This window comes from Conger conger, chromosome 17 (genome assembly GCF_963514075.1).
Source record: "Conger conger chromosome 17, fConCon1.1, whole genome shotgun sequence".
Taxonomy (NCBI): domain Eukaryota; kingdom Metazoa; phylum Chordata; class Actinopteri; order Anguilliformes; family Congridae; genus Conger; species Conger conger.
Genome location: NC_083776.1, coordinates 13586712 through 13608475, shown reverse-complemented (window position 1 = coordinate 13608475; position 21764 = coordinate 13586712). Strand labels below are relative to the sequence as shown.

Here is a 21764-nt window from a genome sequence, read left to right as displayed (position 1 = left end):
ATGTTCCAGAACCAGTATCAGTTAACAGTAGGGATTGTTACATCATTATTTGATTGCTCATTTCATTCAGAACATTCTAGTCATATTTGTGAGCTTATGCCTAAATAAATATATACTTGCTTGTATTTTATATGTTGTTCATGCTGCTCCTCTCTCTTTTTGTATGGTGCTCGACTGTCTGCTAAGCTACCTACACCTGTAAGTTTTTGTAACAGAACAGATTATAGCATTTTTTGTCCATCCCAAAAGTCATGAAATTAGTGCACTGATCAGATCTGTGTGCCATGAATTCATCAAGAGTAAAGACTGGACTCCTCCTAATCATTTTTCATTTTATACCTTCATTTCTTTTCTGTTTTGTTCACTTCAAGATGTTAAGGTGTCAATTTGAGACACTATGTATTGCTATTGTCTTGCATCGATCACAACAAATAGAAAATAATTTTTCATCCATTTGTGATTATTTACTAGTATTATTTAGTACATGGAATCTTCAAATCTATACCTCATAGTCTGTCACCATATACTATCTATTCTTCTGTCATTTCAATGGAAGAAGTGTGAGTGACTTAAGGTTCACTGGAACAAAAAAATGTTTTAAAAAAAAGTACAAAGGAAACCCATACTCTAAAGGTGATGATTTAACAGGGTGTCGTTTTCACACTCAGAGATGACTAAGTGGTTATGTGGAGGTCAGCACTTGCGCAAGGGAGCAGGCCGCGTGTTTTGGGAAGGACTGAGAGAAATGTTGCCGGGAGAGTCCAGCCTTGGGACTGACATTGCCCGGGCGGTTTGGAAGAACACTGTGTAGGAAAACACATAACAGAGTCCACCCTGTGGCTCCCAGCCAGTGGGTGTGCGGGGCATGGAGGATCCAAACAGCCTCTGACTTGAGCTAGGCTCAATAACCATTCATTGTGTAATTATGAAATATGTTACAACATAACCTGCTGTATAAAATTATTATTGCAAACCTTTCATGTAACTTCAAATCAGAACCTACTTAACTCGCTCACTCAACTCACTGTTTAGTTTCACTAGAGCTTGTTTTTGGCCCAGTCCAGTACTGTGTGCAATTATAGTCTAATTGCCCTACTTGGTTTTGATCGTGTTGTTTGTTTTTATTTCTTTGTGCTGATTCAATTGAGATATAAATAAAATATCTAAATTAAGATCTAAATAATTTGTCATCTAAATTTGACACCAGAGTTGAATAAACATAACAGAATAATAATATTAATAATAATAATAATATTAATAATAATAATAATAATGAAAAATCACTCATAATATAGTGATAGGTTCTGTCTGTTGCTCTATACCAGAGGTAGGTTGTTCAGGCCCCAGTGTAGCCACAATAAGACCCATGCAGCTGTGCCCCCCCTGGAGCAAGGCCAATGAGCCCACATTGCTCCAGGGGGGATTGTCTTTCCATTGTCATTCCATCCACAGGAGCAGAGATGCCCTGATATCTTGTGTGTGTAGGACATTACGAGCTGCCTTGTACAAGCAGAACCCACAAAAAACCCCTCCACCCATTTTCCCCTTTCCTACATCTGCTCTGAGACTGGCCTGTGTTTCCCTGTTTTGATGATGACATTTAGAAGACCTCACACTTTCTTGCATTAAATGTCCTTGTTTCCAACCATAGAAGAAGAAAGGGAAGGGCTCTAAGAAGAAGAAGAAGAGGGAGAAGGATCAGACAGCGGACAGGTCTGTGATGGAGCTGTTCTTCTGACAGTTATTTCCTCTGTTGATGCATTAGCTTGGTCACCACTGGACTGCATATAGTAGACATTGCAAGGGTCCAGTGCAGGCATATAAGCATTGCCCAGGGATGACTTTGATCCAGTGTTGAATGGAAAATAATAATGAAAATAGAAAGTGGAAATTTAAATCTTTCAGCAACTGGTTCGTTTCATTTGTCATCGTTTGGTTTTGTGGTTAAACCCTCTGGAGGAGGATTTCCCCATGAGCAGACTTATGGTTTAGGAATCGTTGACTGCTCCACTTAATTGGTTCTCATTTCAACTTCCCACTAATGACAAACATATTCTGACAAGGCTGCAGTGGAGGTATTTGTATATGCATATGTTATATTATCTTACTGTATTTTAACCAGTTTAGCCCCGATTTGTTTTCTTTCAGAAGTGTGTGCTGCAGCCAAAAAATCTTTTTTGAATCTTGCTGTTCAACAGTGCAGTCATAACCCAGTCATTTGTGTGGTAGGGCCAGGCAGACTGTAGGCGCCGTTAGGCCGTCTGGCAGCCCCTCCCTTCCTGGGTGAAGTTCTCAGGACTCCCAGTACTGATACAGTCAGAATTCATCTTCAGACCAGTGGGTGTGTCACCACACTCAATACCACAGCTTTGACAATTAATACGTTTTGCATGTCTGATGATCTGATGGCTTCCTCTCTGTCTCTTTCTGTGTTTGCAGGACCATCGAGTCGCTGTTTGAAGAGCTGGTCGTAGAGGGATTCCTGATCAAGCCCATGAACGTCAAACTGTCTGAATACGTCGGTACTGGTCACTCACTACCACTATTCCTAGTATCTCTCCTCACTGGTCCAGTATCTCTCTACAGGGTCACTCACTACCACTATTCCCAGCGTCTCTCCTCACTGGTCCAGTACTTCTCCACAGTGTCTCTCCCGTGTCTGCCATTTCACCCATTCCGTGTGAGCTTGTGGCCCGTGCTCTGGTTCAAGTGAAGTGTCCATGCCGATATTAGTCTGGAGTCCCACCTGTGCCCGGTACAGCAGCTGAACAGCAGCCGTAACGCGCAAGCTAAAGCTAAAACACATTCTGGAAAAATCCGAAGAATGTTTTCCAAAGTACCCAACTCGTGGCCAAGAGCAGAGAGGAGATGTTATGGAGCGCGGTATGACTCACGAGTTCGGTCAACCGCCCAGTCGGGCGGGGTTTCTCCTACGAACCCAGTCGCGCTCTCTCTCCATTCCACGGGTGCGTTTCACAGCTGTAGCGAAAACAGTGGAAGCAGGCCACTGAGGGAGTATCGATATTTAATAGCATTTATTACATAAACACGCGTCGGAATCCCCCCGAAAGGAAACGTAGGAAACAAAGTGAACTCTACTCTGCTTCTGTCTCCTGCACTCTATTATATATCTGCCCCGCACCCTTTATGAAAATACCCTTATCTAGTGTTACGGGAAGCTGAGCTGGAAACACATCTTTGTGTTATCCTGATGATGTGAGCTGTCAAGATGGGGAAGGGTTGGCCGCACGGAATATTGTGGACAGTTAGCAGAGGGAGTTCTTTAGATTTTTGGAGACTTTGGAGGATTGCTTAAGGCACACCTTACAGTACAGGTACAGTAGAGCAGGAGCTCCATTTGTTAAAGGCTTTGGTGCATCGATGAGCCTCATGGTCTCAAATTGAATCTGGACCGCTCCAATGCCGACTGGCAGGTAGCTCCATAGAGTGGTGTGCAATTGCCAATTGTATCGGTCAGAGCACAGGAGGATCTCAGTAGGTTAGCGGTCCACGTTTCTAAGTTTCCCCGCTAGTTGATCAAGCACCTGCGGACTACCGACCCAAGCTGCATAATGATCTTCTTCTGATTCAGCTCTGTGCGAGCTTGGCTGTGAGCTGCCGTAGGAAATGAAGCAGGCTGGTGACATCACATGTTTCAGAGGAGAACCGCGGAATGCGAATGTCAGATCAAGCAAGAACGTAGCAAAGGAGATCATTTGGATATTCCAAATTAGGGTGGGAATTGGACATACTGTATTCCGGCTCGCACTGTCTGCCAAATTATATATTTTTTTAAAAGAAGATAAAATAAGTATTGAACACGTCACCATTTTTCTCAGTAAATATATTTCTAAAGGTGCTACTGACATGAAATTTTCACCAGATGTCGGTAATAACCCATGCAACTCACACATGCAAATAAATCAAACCTTGATGTCCATAAATTAAGTTATGTGTAATAAAATGGAATGAAACAGGGAAAAAGTATTGAACATGGTGGAGGTGCAAAAAGGCACCAAAAGCCAAGACAACAGCTGAAATCTATCAGTAATCAGAAAGCAATCCTGCCCCTTGTCAGTGCAAATTAATTACTGGTTCGGTCCCAACTGATGGCTTATAAAAAGGTGTCTCGTTGCCAAGGTGTCACACAAGAAACATCTCATGATGGGTAAAAGCAAAGAACTCTCTCAAGACCTTCACAACCTTATTGTTGCAAAACATACTAATGGCATTGGTTACAGAAGGATATCTAAACTTCTGAATGTTCCAGTGAGCACTGTTGGGGCCATAATCCGGAAGTGGAAACGACATCATTTCACCATAAACCGGACACGACCAGGTGCTCCTCGCAAGATTTCTGACAGAGGAGTCAAAATAATTATCAGAAGAGTTGTCCAAGAGCCAAGGACCAGCTTCAGAAAGACCTGGAATTAGCAGGTACAATTGTTTCAAAGAAAAAAATAAGTAACGCACTCAACAGCCATGGCCTGTATGCACGCTCACCACGCAAGACTCCATTGCTGAAGAAAAAACATGTTGAAGCTCGTTTAAAGTTTGCTGCACAACATTTAGACAAGCCTGTGAAATACTGGGAGAATATAGTCTGGTCAGATGAGACCAAAATTGAACTCTTTGGATGCCATAATACACACCATGTTTGGAGGTCAAATGGCACCGCACATCACCCCAAAAACACTATACCAACAGTGAAGTTTGGAGGTGGGAACATCAAGGTGTGTGGCTGTTTTTCAGCATACGGCACTGGCAAACTTCATGTAATTGAAGGAAGGATGAATGGAAAAATGTACCGAGACATTCTTGATAAAAATCTGCTGCCATCTACCAGGATGATGAAGATGAAACGAGGGTGGACATTTCAGCAAGACAATGATCCCAAACACACAGCCAAGGAAACTCTCACTTGGTTTCAGAGAAAGAAAATAAAGCTGCTAGAATGGCCCAGCCAATCACCTGACTTGAATCCAATAGAAAATCTATGGAAAGAAAAAAAAGATTAGAGTTCATAGAAGAGGCCCATGGAACCTTCAAGATTTGAAGACTGTTTGTGTGGAAGAATGGGCCAAAATCACACCTGAGCAATGCATGCAACTAGTTTCTCCATACAGGAGGCGTCTTTTACCCGCTGTATATATATATATATAAATAGGAAGGAAGGAAATCGCACATCAACTGACGCGATTCGTCCTTGTTTCAGTGATGACTCAGTGAGCGCCTGCCTTCCCGAAAAGGCCCATCTCAGTCACGTTGCTCCTCTTCTCTGGCTCCCCAGCAGTAGAGTGGGCTGTCCGTTATAGTCAGAACAACTGAGTCACTTCCACAGAAAACTGGAAAAACACCTGTTTACACCGCATCTTGGCGGAGCGAAAGCTGAACTCTGAGCATTCATCAACTTGCCTTTGCTACACTGCTAAACCCATTCACTACTGAACTTATTTCATTCCTAATATCCCCGTTAGGCTGACTGTCTCTCATGTCTTTATATTGTAGGTCTATATATGAGTATTAAGCTCCTAACATGAACCTTAAACTACATACTTTTGTGAGCTGCTCTTCGTGAGATGTAAAAGTCTTGTTTTGTTTTGTTATGGACACAACAGGTTGTCTGTGGTCACTGGGGAATCCTTTCATTTCGTAGCTGCAACAGTTAGTGTGGTGGTCATGTTTTTTGGCCGGTTTACGTGGAAAAAGCGAAGAGTGACTAACATCAGCAGTGGTGACTCACGTTGTTTATTTCTTTCCAGAGACGCTCTCTTTTTGCCGTTGGGCAGAGCGGGCTCTTCTGATAGCTGGTTTTAATTTATTTTTATAGCTGTTGTTGTCCATCATCGCTGCAATTACACACACAATCATAATTCACTTAGCAGCTTGGGGGAAACTCCATCTGGGCATTATGGTTTCGTGGCGTCGTCAAACCCAATCCCCCCGTTCTGACAGAAACCTCTCCCTGACCCTTCTCATTTACCCCACAGGTGAGTACAGCTACCTGGGCACCACCCTGCGCCAAGCCGACATCGAGCCCATGCCCTCCCTCTCCGACGTTCGGCAGCTTATGGCCCTCTACGGGATCCTGCCACTGGGTGAGAGCTCCATATTTATGCATCTGTCATCATTCATCTACACCCTGCTGAAAAAACCGCTCACGCTAGTTGGTAGCTGGTTGACGAGACGAGCTCCCAGCTGGACATGGTTTAGCTGGTTGACCAGTTCAGACCAGCTTCCAGTTTGACATGGTTTCAAGCGAAGTTTTGAAACAGTTGACCAGCTACCAGCTCAGACAAGCTACCAGCACTAGCTGGTTGACCAGCTCATACCAAGCTAGACCAGTTTATGACCAGCTCAATGTTCAAGCTGGCATAGCTGGATTTTACAGCATCGCATTCTCTACATTACATCAATCTAAATTCAGGCATTTAGCAAATGAGCGACATTCATTCACAGACGGTGAGTTACTTAGTTAGCTTGGTTTGTTTTTTAACTCATGTAATCCATTCGCTAAGCTGTGCATTCACTGAAGCGATTCGAGTTAAGAGCCTCTCTCAAGAACACAATGGCTGTGCCTTGTGCCTCGCCTGGGAATCGAACCCAGCAACCTCTGACCTTTACCTACCTGCCAGATGTCCTCTTCCAGGATGACTCCTTTTACATTTACTCATTTAACAGACACCAGGCCAGTATGGCAGACAACACCAAGCGCTAGAATAAGGGAGGCTTGACTGAATGGCACAACCTCAAAGGGTACACTGCCAAGCAAACAGAAGTAGAGGATAAATGTTTATTGTCATGTTATTATTTTTTTATTATACATTATTATCTACCTAGCAGACATAATTTGTCAGGATGACTTGCTTTGCAAGCTTTTAAAGTTGTATTCAGTGTTATTCATCTGAATAAGCGGGGTCATTTTTTGGAGACACGCCTGATAAACTTATCTCATGTACCAATAAATGTGCGCAGCCAGCCACGGGGCAAACTAGCCCCGGGAATGAGAAAAGTGAAATCCGAGCCCTGAATTGATCCACCCAATGATGTTGTGACATTAATATTTAAGGGAGAGGATGAGGTGCCACCAAAGTGCACAGGCCTGTGAACTGTGTTTGAACCCGGCAGGCTAAAGCCGCAGCCTGGGGTCCCCTTGTGTCCCCCCATCCCCCATCCCGAGGGCTGTCACAGCACCGTCCGTTCAGTACGAGGGGTGAGCGGTGTAGGGTATCTGTTTGTCGCGTTCGTTTCAATGTTTCAAATTTCCTCCCCCGTTTCATAACTCGGGACTCAGCTGAAAGGGATTATTGTTTGGGGGGGGGGGCTGAATCAGAACCTGATCTGGGGGCTTTACACCCGGGATACGGTTGAAATTCCTCCCGATCAGCCGGGCCACGACCCCGCGACTCGGTCCAAAGCGAGGGCGGCTTTCATCTGCCACGCGGCCGTGCCGCTAACCCGTGGGCAGAAATCCACACGGGTACGGAGAGCGTCTCTCAGCGCCCGCGGAATGATCAAAGGCGGTCGGGTCAGAGGCCTGTGCCAGCGCACCGTGCCAGCCTGAGCTTTGGGGCTGGCTATCACATGGGTAACTCTGGAGAGGTGAGGCTGTGGGCTGAGGGCTGCACAGCATTTCAAATACATACAGCATTTCAAATACTCCATCCATCCATCCATTATCTGAACCCGCTTATCCTGATCAGGGTCGCAGGGGGGCTGGAGCCTATCCCAGCATACATTGGGCGAAAGGCAGGAATACACCCTGGACAGGTCGCCAGTCTATCTCAGGGCAAATACTGTATTTCAAATATGTTATATTTTATATACAATATTTCACATACATGTAACATACAGCATTTCAAGTATACACTGTATGTGTGTGTAATATGGGTTGCTTATCTATTCTTTTATATGTGACACCGGCAAGGCCCAAATTGTGATTGTTGTCTATATATGCATTTATTTGGGAGTTCATTCTATTGCTTTGGTAAAAATTGGGAGTGAGAGGATCCCCGTGCCTCAATTTGTCTTTCTCTCCCGTCTGCATTCTTCCCTTTTCTTGGCAGTAGTGACCCAGCTCACCGGGAACTCTGCAGCACAAGTTTCTCATTAGGATGACAACTCAAAATGCGGGGCAATTTCACTCCCTGTTTTTTGTTGGCCAAAACTGCCGCATTCTCACAGCTCGGGGTTAACTGGTTTCTGTTTTAGGAGACTAGCTCTGTCCTGCATATCAGCACCAGGTTTGTGATTCTCACACACGTACGGATTTTCCGTCCCAGCGACAAAGCATTTGTACATTTTTAGGCACTTTTTGTCCCTTTATTTCTGAGAGTGCACACTAATTTTCACAGCTAGAGGTAGAGAACTTGAGTGTGTCACAAGCACAAACATCCAGTGCTTTTGTTCTCCGACTGGTGGACGGAAAGAATGTTCGGCAATAGAGCCAAGCACAAAGTGCCCCGGAGACATTTTAGCTCTGAAAATCACAATTTCCTGATTAATCAGGAAAACTTGCATGCTTGCCGTCTCCACAAAGCGTGTCGTCATAGCAGCCGGTGACCCACAGAGATGGGAGAGAGGAGTGCCAAGTGGCTTAGTCAGGCAAAGGGCAGTCCGGGAAGAAAAGGGGGGGAAATATTGTTTAGAAGAAAGAGAGAGGGGTGCAGAGAAATCAGCTTCAGTATAACCGTGGCTGTGGTGGCATTTAAGGGGGTTAAGGATGATTCTGCTGCAGAACCGTTTGAGAGGCCTGTACAATTCTGCATCCACCATATCGTCTGATACTCGTGCACACCTATACACACAAAAACACCTACGCACTCAAACATAAACATCAGGGATTCAGCATAACATTTGGACAACGGACAACATTCATCAAAGACCTGTTTTTCTTGATGAACAGACTCCGAACCGATCCTTTTCGCATTCAGAAGAGGCCAAGTCACATGTGACTGTAACAGACATAAGAGATCATGTTTCATTAAAACCCGTAATTCTTGCTACAGTTAGCAGTATACTGTATAATTATTGAACTGCTGCATTCAGAAGCATCAGTGCAAAGAGAATGAGCTGGTAATAGGTGTGTAATAGGGGGCAAGGTCGAGGACCCCCTCACCCCTCTAGAAGCCCGATCATATCCCTGGCCCTGCACCTGGACCATACCATGTCTGCACTTATGCACACACACTCTAAACGCACTCTATTTTCCTTGGGTTCATAGCACACGTGAAGTAACAAATCAGGATTTATTGGCTGCAAGACACACAGGTTCAGTATATTTAGCAGTAGCGACACCACAACAGCATCCAGCCCTCCACACAATGGCAGTAATTTATTAGGCTTGATCCAGTTCATCTTAAGACTATCTATGTAGTTATACTATAGATTTCTTTGCAGACCATTAAGCCAAACTCTGTCTTTGGAAAGCCACTGTAAATTAAGTTCCTTTGCATCAGAACAGCCAGAACAGAGTATAGCTTAGTGTTTTGTGTTGGCGTACTGTTAAACTGTTATATATATACTGCACAATTTAAGGTAAGAACAAATAATTATACAAGTAATATCCAAACTGCATCTTTATATATATATATATGTCAGCACATTTAAGTCTCCTTCCTTAGCCTTTTATTTTGTCATTTTTCATTTAATTTAACGTTGTTGTCTCTCATTGACGGTTTTGAGCTGCGTTTGATATTCTGAGCACTCCAGCACTCCCCATGACTCAGTTACAGTCTATTGTGTTGATGACATCGCCCCCTGCTGTTTGCTTATTTTACATCCTTCTGTGTAGTTCCAACAGCTGCGCCACACTGTACAACTGCAACAGCTGATCGAGTACTAACCGCACGGTGTATGAAATAAGACGGTGATAAAATGAGCTTTATAAATACCTTGTGCATTGCTGTATCACACCTCCTGCTGAACGGAAGGGGTTCAAAGGTCGGCTCTGCTGCGTGACTGTGGACCCTGGTGAATTCGGGACCTTGTGAACTCGAGCGGCCTTCTGCTTTGAAGCCCCGGGGGGGCTGTTTCACGGCAGTTTGGGGGGCGGTTATTCAGAGACCATTATGCCCAAAGTGTGTAAGTAAGACGTACAGACGTCAGGTGGTCAAGCCTGAGGATGGTTTGGGTCATTTTGAGCTGCACATTCCCGCTAAAAGATGGTCTTTTTTGGGCTTCAGAGCTGGCGGTGCACGGGCGCGGTTGATCTACGTTTGCGAGTCGAAGGGCTGCTCACCTCATTATCACTCATGTGGATTCACCCAGAAGGGCTCTGTTGGTGGATGGTGGAGCAGTGCATTCTGGGTACCGAGGTTCAGAGTTAGCCTCCTAGCCTTTCCTCCGGTCCTGCTTGTGACTATTTGGCAGGGCCGGGATTAGGGGTGGGGGTGGGGGTGGGGGGTTGTGCAGGCATCCTGCCCAAACAGCGCTGTTGTTTTGCAAGTGGCCCGAAGGGACGACAGCAGGGGCCACGGCCTCGCGGATAATGGCCGCTGAGGGCCGGCCGCGATCGCTGCTGCACCTGTCCCGCGTCCGGCGGGGGATGTGCTGTATCTCACGCTCAGATCAGCGTGTTTCCTGGCCCCCTTCCCCCCCCCCCCCCTCTCTCTCTACGAGCCTGGCGCTTTACCACAGTAAACACACATCAGAGGCCACACAATACCTCGCGCTGGACAAGCTGCCTAATTAGGCCATTGTTTCCTGGTTCCCAGGCCTGTTCACCAAACGAACCATCGGCTGAATTCATTACAGGCCCGATATCCTCCTGACCCACCGCGGAACCGTTTCAGAACGGAAGGAGAGAGACGAGGAAAAATATACAAAATATTTATGGCCTGTGTGACCAGAAAGTACCTAATTTTATTGCCTTTAGACTCAATCCCCAAATGGTAACTATTCTGGGCAAAGTGCCTGATACACTTGAACGCCACTTGGAATTCTGCAGAGACAGACAGGCCAGAAATGAAGATGAGAAAAGGATAACAGCAGCATTTTAAAATTCCAAATGCTGTCTGCCAGTGTATGATTTTTCTGTATTGATTTAAAAAATATATTTGCACTTTTAATATGTATTGTATTTTTGTAGCCTAATACCTATTCTTGTGCTTTGCCTTTACTGTATTGTCTTTTTCTTTGTTCAGCACCTTGTGCTCATTGCTAGAAAGGTGCTCTCTCAATAAATGTATTTATTTATTAAATTTGCTTCATGACTAAATATTTCTTATTATTTAAGGTGCAATAATAAGAGCTGAGGTTATTAATGTGAACTGCTGAAATGTAAAATAATGTGTCGTAATGAGAAATCCTCCCGTCTCCCTGTGTGCTCTGGGGCCATGGTGCGCAGGGTCCCAGGCGGTCCACGAGAGGGCCCCTCTGGTGAAGACCATGCTGCTGGCGGGCCCCGCCGGGGTGGGGAAGAAAATGCTGGTGCACGCGCTCTGCACCGAAACCGGGGCCAACCTCTTCAACCTGTCCCCCGCCAACCTGGCCGGGAAATACCCCGGCCGCAGCGGCCTGCAGTACATCCTGCACGTGGTCTTCAAGGTGAGGTCCCCACACTCTGACCTGCAATTCATCCTGCACGTGGTCTTCAAGGTGAGGTCCCCACACTCTGACCTGCTTTACATCCTGCACGTGGTGACCACGTTACATCCTGAGCGCGGCACACAGACATTATTTTAGGGTGGACGTTATACAATTTTCTCACGGGTTACGACGGCAGGAGCTCGGATGGCTTCTGGCGTTTTGTGACAGCCGATTGGGTAGACTATACGGGCTCCCGACCAGATGGAAATGTAGCTAGCGAGAGTGTGGGGGAAAGGGAGCAGCAGGTCTGGGAATATGTGAGGGAGAAAGGTATAGGAAAACACCTCAGGGCCTGCGGTGGTCTACAAGTGACAGCCACACTGAGACATCCACAATCCTGGGTCAAATAAACACCAGTTTAAATACTTAGATGTTTTACGTCAATAGACTCTGGAAACAGTCCCACAGATCGCTGAGAATTTTCAACAAAACATCTGTTTTCTCAATATCGATGAACATGGCTACTTCTAAAACTAATCTGCAGCAATTTCACTGGTTCTGCTTCTATAAGTGATAATGTGAGGTAGGCCTACAAACCAACCAGAAACCTGGAGCTCCACTGTGTCTCCTGCTCTCGCAGCCCGTGGTTTAAGACAGGCTCACGTAAACGAGTTCCTGAGTTCCTGTGTGAAAAGCGACTCCACTCCGGTGCTCCTCCAGTTCCTGAACCCTGAAACATGCTGAAACGGGACACCCTCCTCCGTCGGGGTGATCAGTCAGGATCCTGACACGCCGTTCCGCACAGAGTCACCTGAAAGAGGGGGAGAAAGGCCTCTGCTTGGCGGTCGCGCTCCAAACACAAACCCTCTGCGAGCCCCAGTGTCGGAAAAGGGAAATCCTTTCACCGCGTCGCCATTAGTGCATTCTGGGAAACGCAAGGCCCCCAGGCGGACATCCTGCCTCGCAAAGCCGTGGCTCGAGAGCAGGTGCGAATTTTAGAAACTTCCCACAACCAGCCACCCCACCCATCTCCACACCAATCATATCCAATCATGCTGACCAATCACTTTGAAGCCTGGTCTACTTTCAGGGGGTCTACCTCCGCTTTAGCGCTCGTACGTAACCGCAGGCCAGAGAACAACTCGGGGCCCGAGCTGCCACTAAGCTATTATTTCAGCGTTGACTTTAATTGCCTTTGATGCCCTTCGCTTAGAACTTAAAAACTGCTCTGAGCGTGAATACATCAAATTCAGTAATAAAGTACAGGTGTTGTGCAATCGTTAGTGCAAATTTATGAAATGAGCCAGCCAGAACGACAGGTTTAGGACGAAAAACCGTGAACCCTGCCCCCAGAATTCCTGGGTAGAACTCTGCCAACGGGGACAGCTGCATAATATTGAATAACTTGGAACACCAAAAAAAAACTTTTTTGCTTGTTAATAAAGTACATACATAATGCTGTCATTGTGTAAAGTGCAAGCGTTTCATTGAAGGGAGGGAATAGTCGGTACTTACATTTCAGTCAGTGTTAGTGTTATAATGTATCATGTATTTTACGATTGTATTGCCCTGAATTATGCATTGTTATTTATGTCTTGAATATAAAGTCTAATCTAATCTAACTGAATCCCACTTCAGTACATGCCAGAATTCTATGGGAATATGTCAGTGCATGGGTGCATCTCAAACTTGAATTTCAACAGTTCCCAGGCCCCAAACGTATCATGTTGCATCAATTATGGGAAAATATGATGTTCGGCAACTGCAAATGATAGGGGCAGAGAATTGTGGATCAAGCGTGGTCACATTTTTCCGTTTTATTGGAACGGTGTCTAACTGACCTTTCACAACTGTACTGTCAAGGTGGCTAACGTCCAACTGAATGGCCTTTCACCAGTGTGTTTGCGTGCCTGGAATGTAAAACGTACGCCTTCTCCTGCTTAGAAATGAGCAGGCTGCTTCACAATTCCCCTATTTCTTCCACTATGTTTTTTATTTGTATGGTTGTTTTTCCCAAGCACAGCACACAGTTCTTACTAATGCTTACCACTATCTGTTACTCTCACAATCTCTTTCTCTCTCTCTGTCTCCCTCTCGTTTCTTCCTTCTCTCACTTTCTTTCACTCCCTCTCTCCTTCCTCTCTGTCTCCCTCTCGTTTCTTCCTTCTCTCACTTTCTTTCACTCCCTCTCTCCTTCCTCTCTCTCCCTCTCACCTTCTCTCCACTTTGCTCTACCTCCATCCCACTCTTTCCCTTCATCCCTCTTTCTCTCCATCTAACTCTTTCTTGTGCATCCTCATATTATTTCCTAAACTGCAACAGGCTCAGTCCACTGAGTTCCACGGAAGTTGCCATTAAACGTGTAGCACAGCTAGCTCTGTCGCGCTGAATGTCCTGATTTTGGCAGGGTTGGGGCGACATGGCTCAGGCAGTAAGAGCAGTCGTCTGGCGGTCGGAGGGTTGCCTGTTCGATCCACCGCCGGGGCTGTGTCAAAGTGTCCCTGAGCAAGACACCTAACCCGACGAGCTGGTCGGTGCCTTGCATGGCAGCCAATCGCTGTCGGTGTGCGAGTGTGTGTATGAGTGGGTGAATGAGAAGCATCAATTGTACAGCGCTTTGGATAAAGGCGGTATATAAATGCCACCCACCATTTACCATTCCTCACTCAGGCCAGAAGAGGCTAATCTCACATGGGGGGTTTACTTAGCTCACTTAGCTGGGCAGCACTTCTTCGGGAGTTTGTGTGCGTTACACTCTCTTCAGCAGCCTTTTGAGGTTTCATCCCCGGATGGTAAAGATGGGCCCTGACTGCATCGGCCAAGGCTGGTGCTAATGGGCATGGCTCTTCAGCTGTTCTGGTGGAGGAGGGCAGGCCTGCTATGAATCAGAGCTATTCCCTCCGATGTGAACGTTTCATTTGTTAATTTAAGTGCTCAGTCAGATCCATTCCGAGGAGGGAGGATGCTCCCCGAGTGCTCTTAAAAGCAGCTGTCATGTATTTCCAGCATTCGGAGTTGAGGACTACCAGCGAATTTTCAGCCTTCAGCCGCACCTCAGCCTCCTCTGATAAGAGCCCTTTCAGGAGTCGGGCGTGAAGCCTTTAGCTGATTATTTGTGAAGGAAGCCAGGTGTGGAGAAATTCTTCCCATCAGCGGTGTAAAATCTCCCATGACTCCCCCTTTGAGTGGCAGCGATATGCCCTGCCTCTACAGAAAGGCACTGACCCTGTTCACATCTCGCACTGGATCCTAAGCCCCCCAGGCCTGGTCCTGTCCTGTGCAATGCCACACTGGTCACTCAGTGTCTTATCCATATCCATAGCCAGAGACAGTGCACAATTACCTCCAGTAATCCTCCACTCAACTCTTTGTAGCACGTTGGCTCTCGCTTTGTGCTTTGTAATGAAACAGCATCGTGGCTGTGCCAAATTTTCATTTTGAATGAATGTCTAAATTTAACTTCTTTCATTCGTATTCAGAAAAAGTAAATTAAACTCACAAGCGCACAAGCTGCTTTTCAGATGCAGACAATTTAACTGACAACAAATGGTCCACGGTTAGAATGTTTTTTAATTGGGCGAATATATGCAGCTCTGTGACTCATGACGATGACTAAATCGTGTGGACTTTGCCAAGGCTTCTGATGTGTCTGTATAGTGAACGGCAGGGTTCTGTGAGTAGGCTTGGCGTTTGCCCTGGCCAGGTTATGTGACCGTTCCATCAGATTTGTTCTTATTCAGGTGACGTTTTGTAGGAGTGTAGAGTGTAGTGTGTGTTTGGAGCAGCATCTGTGGTTGTGAGGTCTTGTGTTTCATGTACTGTATACTGATGTGTGATGTCCCTGCTGAAAAAAACAGTTCAAGCTAGGTTTTGAAACTGGTATCTGGTGGACCAGTTCAGACAAGCTTCCAGCTCAACATGGTTAGCTGGTTGACCAGTTTAGACCAACTCCCAACTTGACATGGTTTGACCAAGTTATGTTTTGAAACAGCTGGTAACTGGTCAACCAGCTGGTCAATCATGGACAAGCTGACCAGCTCTAGGCCAGCTTATGTCCGGCTTGACCAGCTGAATTTTCGAGCTGGTCAAGCTGGCATAGCTGGATTTTACAGCTGGATGGTATATTGAGGTCCACTGTTTTATCAGGACCGGGTTGTGCGGTGGTTCACTGTGGTCTTTTTTTGTGTGGGAGCAGGTGGCCCGTCTACTGCAGCCCTCGGTCATCTGGATTGGTGACGCTGAGAAAACCTTCTACAAGAAAGTCCCCAAACAAGAGAAAGAGGTGGGTGGACCTTACCACACACAGCCCCAAAGGCCACACCCAAAAGCCCCTTCTCAGAACAGGCAGCCTCCATGTCACATGGGAGAAAGTGGAATAATGGGACAACTTTTCACCGCTCCAGCTGGGGAGTGTTCACGTGTTGCACACTGGTTGGCATGGATTTGATTGGGTCCCAAAACAGTTGCATGTCAACCCGCATACAACGGGAGAAAACAGGACACATTTTTGACTGGTCCAAAAGTGAAAGTCCCACTGCATGTGTTCCAAACACCTGGATTTGCTAATTAGCACAATTCATCAGCCAGGTGGTAGAACTAATTAGTTAAATCAGTTCATGGGTAGAAAAAACACATGGCAGGACTTTTAATTTCTGACCCCTGGACTTCACACGTCTGCCTTAGCCCTCTTTGAAGCCTGCAGCTCAAACCCATCCTCATCACGGCCTAGTTATCGCCTCAAACCCATCCTCATCACGGCCTAGTCATCGCCTCAAATCCACCCTCATCACGGCCTAGTTATCTCACGGCTCATCTGAGCGCAGCAGAAATCCTGCTGGTGTTTTCATTTTTCTAAAAATCCTCAAAACAGCTCTGGCGTACAAACTCTTAAACGGCCGTGACACAATAAGGAGATGTAGCACAATAAGTACATGTAGTGGAGAAGTGTTGGAGCGAAGCCCACACTTTTCTTCTGAATAGTTAGGTATGTTGACCTAAAGTAACCACATAAAAAAATAGAGGAGGCTCACACTCTTTTATGTTTTTTTTATTGCATAAAAGGGCGCAGGCCTCCTCTATTTTTATGGAGTGGGAGAGTAGACATAATTGTGTCACAGTCAACGGTTGTACACAATAACACAAAAGACCGTATCCAATATTTAAAACGCCAGGTGTTACTCGGTGTTCCGGTTCAAATGAATGTCAGCATGAGTTCCTCACAGAGCTGCAGCCAGTGCCTTGCCGAGAAATGCAAGCAGGCCTATACACAAAGAACCCCGCCGCAAACATGGGGGGAAATATATATAGTATATAAATGAGCAAATACACATTCAAATGATTCAAATTACATTGAGTGGTAGTGTGTCTTGGGAATGTAAGGCAGTTGCAAATTTTTTAAAAAGCATCTTAGAAAAAGGTAAGTGTAAGATTCAGGTGATGGATTTATTCATTTAGAAAGTGCTAAAAACTTAAAAACAAGTTAAAAACAGTAGGGGGTGTGAGTGCCCCCCTACTGGCAAGTCTAGATTCAAACGGGCATTCGACTTTAAACTTCTGCTCGTCTGAATGAGGCAGGAAGCACAGCCTATTGTTATCTTCACACACAGTGCACTCCCTTCTCCTCTGATTAATTCAAACTGACCGTTTTACAATACGCCAGATTTGATTTTCAAAGGCGATTATATGCATTGTTGGTTTAATAGCGAGGGCTGAAATGGATTTAATATCTCTGGCTGCACCTGGACTAGATTTGTTTGGACGTTGTCTCTCCGGCTGTTACCGCGGTGATCTTTTCGCCTGTTTGCCTCTGAATGCCGGTACAGTAATGCTCCAGTGAGTTCTATCAACTGTCATCAAGAAACAAGGCTTCAGCCAGGCCGGATAAAGACATGGCCTCTGTTCGGCAATGTCGTCTGTTGCGTTTGAGTTTCCACTGCATCACATGCTCCAGGGGAGAGGGCACACGCTCGTCTGCTATCTCTCCAAATCAACCGCAGAGCTTCCAGCAACGAGCGCTGATGATTGGCTATCCCAAACCAAGGAGAACAAGGGGGGGTTCCTAAAAAGAAGGAAAAGAAGGGCCATTTATAATAAGTGTAAAGTTAAAGTTTACAGTAAATACTGTATTCAAAAAGATATCCTAATCTTATCCTACGCTCTCAGAAATAAAGGTACGAAAAGTGCCTAAATAGGTACAAATGCTTATCACTGGGTGTACCAGTACCTATAGATGCTTTAAATTGTACCCTTAGCCAGCAAAATATAATTCATTAGTACCTTTTTAACTTAGAAATTGTACTTATTTGTACCCAAAAAACATTACTGTACTTTTAGGATACCAGAGAAATTTTGGGAGAAATATGGTCACATGACACTGAAAGTGAGGGGCAGATTCAGGTGCATTATTGACTGCAGTAGGAATGTGTATGCTGGACCAACTTCTGTGAATTTTGTATTAAATTGGAGATGAATATTGTTAAAATTCAAGTCAGAGATCATTCAGTTCACTGTGTTAAAGCTATGCCAGCCCATGTGCTGTGCATTGAGTTTGCAAGAGCGGAAAGAAAGGCCTTTAAATATTAGTTTCAGTCATGCAGAAAGGTTTCATTTTGGTTTAGGACCAAAAAGCATCTCCTTTCACTGAGAGGCAAGCCGTGGATTAATATCATTGGTAAAAATCTCTGTTTTCAATTCGGCCATTTCAGCTCCACTTCCATAACAAGCGATCAAGTCCTCTAAAAAGCCACTAAAAAAAGCAGACGTGGAAACAGATATCTGTTTTATGTTAGGAGAGGTTGAGCGTCTGGCTCTCAAACCGGGTTTTGTGCTCTTTCAGAAGCCAACGTTTGTTATGTAAATGAGGCACAGTTCAGAGGGGGTTTCCCTGAGCAGTGATTTCCAGAACTGACACGCTGTGGGGTTTAGCCTCCTGACTGTGTTTACTTTCTGTCAGGGAGAGCCGCGCTGGTGCCTGAGCAGGTCAGTAACGCGCTCGGCCTGCTTGTTTTGAAATGACATGGAGAGTTCATCGTTTACTTCAGGGGTCAGATTGCACTGAGTGAACGTGAGCTCATGTGTCCCACATAGGCATAAAAGGCCCTAACCCTGGCACTGCCCCACGCACAGGGGTGACAGCCCCTCTGGGTCACAGTGACCCGAGATACACAGACACACACATGCACACACATACACACAAACATGCACACACACAAAGATTCACATTCACACACACAAAAATACATACACACACACTCACACTCATACATACATACACCGAAACACACACACATCCACACATAGAAACACATATATACACACAGACAGTACGCATACACACACACACACACACACACACACAAAAACACATATCCACACACACACATACACACATGTAAGAGTAAAAGTGTATTCAGTCACACGCACATGCACACACTTATACACACAGAAACACACATCCATCCATCCATCCATCCATACATACACACACACACACACACACACACACACACACACACACACACACACACATTGCACGCACATGTAAGAATGAAAGCCTACTCAGTCACACACAGACAGGGTCTGATCAGCACAGCTCTGTGCAGATGCCAGGAGGACGTGTTGAGACAGGAAGGCAGTGTTTTCTCTATTGGACGCCCGGGGGAGACCATGAGCTCGCCATGACAACACATCAACTGTCACAGGTTATTTTTTCAGACCTTCAGTCGAGCAGATTTCAGTCCCGCTGACAGGACAGGAGATGCTGTGCGCACACACCCTCACACACAGCCCCTCCTCTTACTCTCTCTCTGTCACTCTCCCTCTCTTTCTCTTTCTCTCTCTCTCTCTCTCTCTCTATAAATGGTAAATGGTTCGCATTCATATCACGCCTTTATCCAAAGCACTGTACAGTTGATGCTTTTCATTCATACACTCACACACACAACACACACAACAATTGGCTGCCATGCAAGGCGCCGACCAGCTTGTCAGGAGCATTTTTGGGGGTTAGGGGTCTTGCTCAGGGACACTTCGACATACCCAGGGCGGGATCGAACTGGCAACCCTCCAACTGCCAGACGACTGCTCTAACCGCCTAAGCCTCTATCTCTCTTCTTTCTCTCTCTGTCAGTCTTTCCCTCTCTGTCTGTTCTTGCTCTCTTCAATTAAAATCTATTTCAATGTGCATTATTAGATTGTTGGCATGACATTAAACAGGAATGCATTGCCAAAGCATTTCAAAATACACAATGGAAAGGCATGTTTTAAAAGCAAATATTATTCATCCTTATTTGAACATCCCTCCCCTTGATCTGCTAAAGAGAACACAAACACATGTCTCCCCTCCCCACACACACACACACACACACACACACATATGCACACACACGCACACAGACACACACGGTTAGCCCTACAAAGGCCATGCCTCTGTGAAAAGCACACTGTGCATTCAACACATTCCAGGAAAACGTTGTTCTGCCAAGCTGGAAGTAGGATGTCAAATGTCAGACAGCCCAGTAGAGGCTGGGGAACACAGCCTTACACCGCCCTCTTGTGGTAACAGTTAAAATACAAAAAAGAAGAGAGTCTACCCCCTTGAGGGCAGATAAGTATAAATACCAAAGTTTTTTTAACTTTAATTTCACATTATAATATACAGCACTAGTCAGAAAGAATTTTCTCCACCAATTGTGGAAGGAGATTTTTGAGAATCCAATGTTCCTACTTGATCTACTTGAAATGTATACAGTGGGCTTAGGGGCCTTGCCTTGTCATTTTCTTACAGATGGGTTGGACTGGAATCTCAAAGTCCTTTACAGTGCAGGAGAGAAATACAACCACTGTGTGTGTGTGTGTGTGTGTATGTATAGCACCCACCTGGGTGACGAACGTTTACCACAAATCAGCTGAGTTGCAGAGTAAGAGAAATATGAAACCAGTTGAACTGTGGGAGAGCTGAACTGGTTTCGTAATTCAGCCAGATTTAGCTTTACCCAGCCGTGGCTTTAGCCAGCTTTAGCTTTAGCCAGCTGTGGCTTTAGCCAGCTTTAGCTTTAGCCAGCCGTGGTTCTTGTTAGCGACACGCCGCGCGCTAGCGAGGACCCGTTTGGGTGCGTTCCCGAGGCGGGGCGGGGCCGTATCGCGCTCACTCTCGGCGTCACTCGCCCGCAGATGGAGCCGAAGCGTCTGAAGAAGGACCTGCCCAAGCTGCTGAAGCTGCTGAAGCCAGAGGACCGCGTGCTCATCGTGGGGACCACGCGCCGCCCCTTCGACGCCGACCTCAAGCCCTTCTGCAAGGTCTACCGCAAGATCATCCTCATCCCCCGCCCCGACTACTCCACCAGGCTCGGTCAGTGGACCTCTCTGCCCCTCACAGACACTCCTCAACTCAAATGGTCTGTTCAGCTCTCAGGAATATCGAGACATGGGTCTAGCCCTGTTCTGTTTGCTAAATGTGCTACGAGAGCAAAGGTTCAGTGTGCTGCAGTTGCGCTTTCTTGATTTTACCCAGGAAAATATGATATTTAAATATGACGGTCCTGGCTGTTGACCACCAATTGAGTTGCCTTTGCAAAAGCTGAGCTGAACCCTGTCTGGTTATATTTTGTACACATATTATATTCTGAATTTGAACAAAAACTGCAATTCAAACACGTATACACAGCATTTGACAATAGGTCAAACCCCACATATGACAAAAGTGTATTGTGGTCTGTGTTGCCTTTTATCTGTAAACTGTGGTCTGTGTTGCCTTTCCCCTGTAAACTGCGGTCCGTGTTGCCTTTCCCCTGTAAACTGTGGTCCGTGTTGCCTTTCCTCTGTAAACTGTGGTCCGTCTTGCCTTTCCCCTGTAAACTGTGGTCCGTGTTGCCTTTCCCCTGTAAACTGTGGTCCGTGTTGCCTTTCCCCTGTAAACTGTGGTCTGTGTTGCCTTTCCCCTGTAAACTGTGGTCCGTGTTGCCTTTCCCCTGTAAACTGTGGTCCGTGTTGCCTTTCCTCTGTAAACTGTGGTCCGTGTTGCCTTTCCCCTGTAAACTGTGGTCTGTGTTGCCTTTCCCCTGTAAACTGTGGTTTGTGTTGCCTTTCCTCTGTAAACTGTGGTCCGTGTTGCCTCGCTCCAGCCTGTGCTCTGTAAACTGCCCTCTGTCTGCGTTGCCTGTGTTCCTAACCTCTGTTCTCTGTAAACTATGTTCTGTCTCTGTGTTCCCAACCCCTGTGCTGGCCTGTGTTCCAAA

General features: G+C 45.9%; 1 protein-coding gene across 1 annotated transcript in view; it reads left to right on the top strand.

Annotated features, from left to right (window-relative positions):
- The window catches only part of iqca1 (IQ motif containing with AAA domain 1), a 58210-nt gene that overhangs the window by 33336 nt on the left and 3110 nt on the right, over positions 1 to 21764 (top strand). Inside the window, exons 13-18 of the mRNA XM_061225856.1 lie at positions 1652 to 1713; positions 2440 to 2522; positions 5991 to 6098; positions 11348 to 11547; positions 15725 to 15811; positions 20701 to 20878. Of these exons, the coding sequence (XP_061081840.1) occupies positions 1652 to 1713; positions 2440 to 2522; positions 5991 to 6098; positions 11348 to 11547; positions 15725 to 15811; positions 20701 to 20878 (718 nt within the window). The remainder of the gene's footprint in view (positions 1 to 1651; positions 1714 to 2439; positions 2523 to 5990; positions 6099 to 11347; positions 11548 to 15724; positions 15812 to 20700; positions 20879 to 21764) is intronic.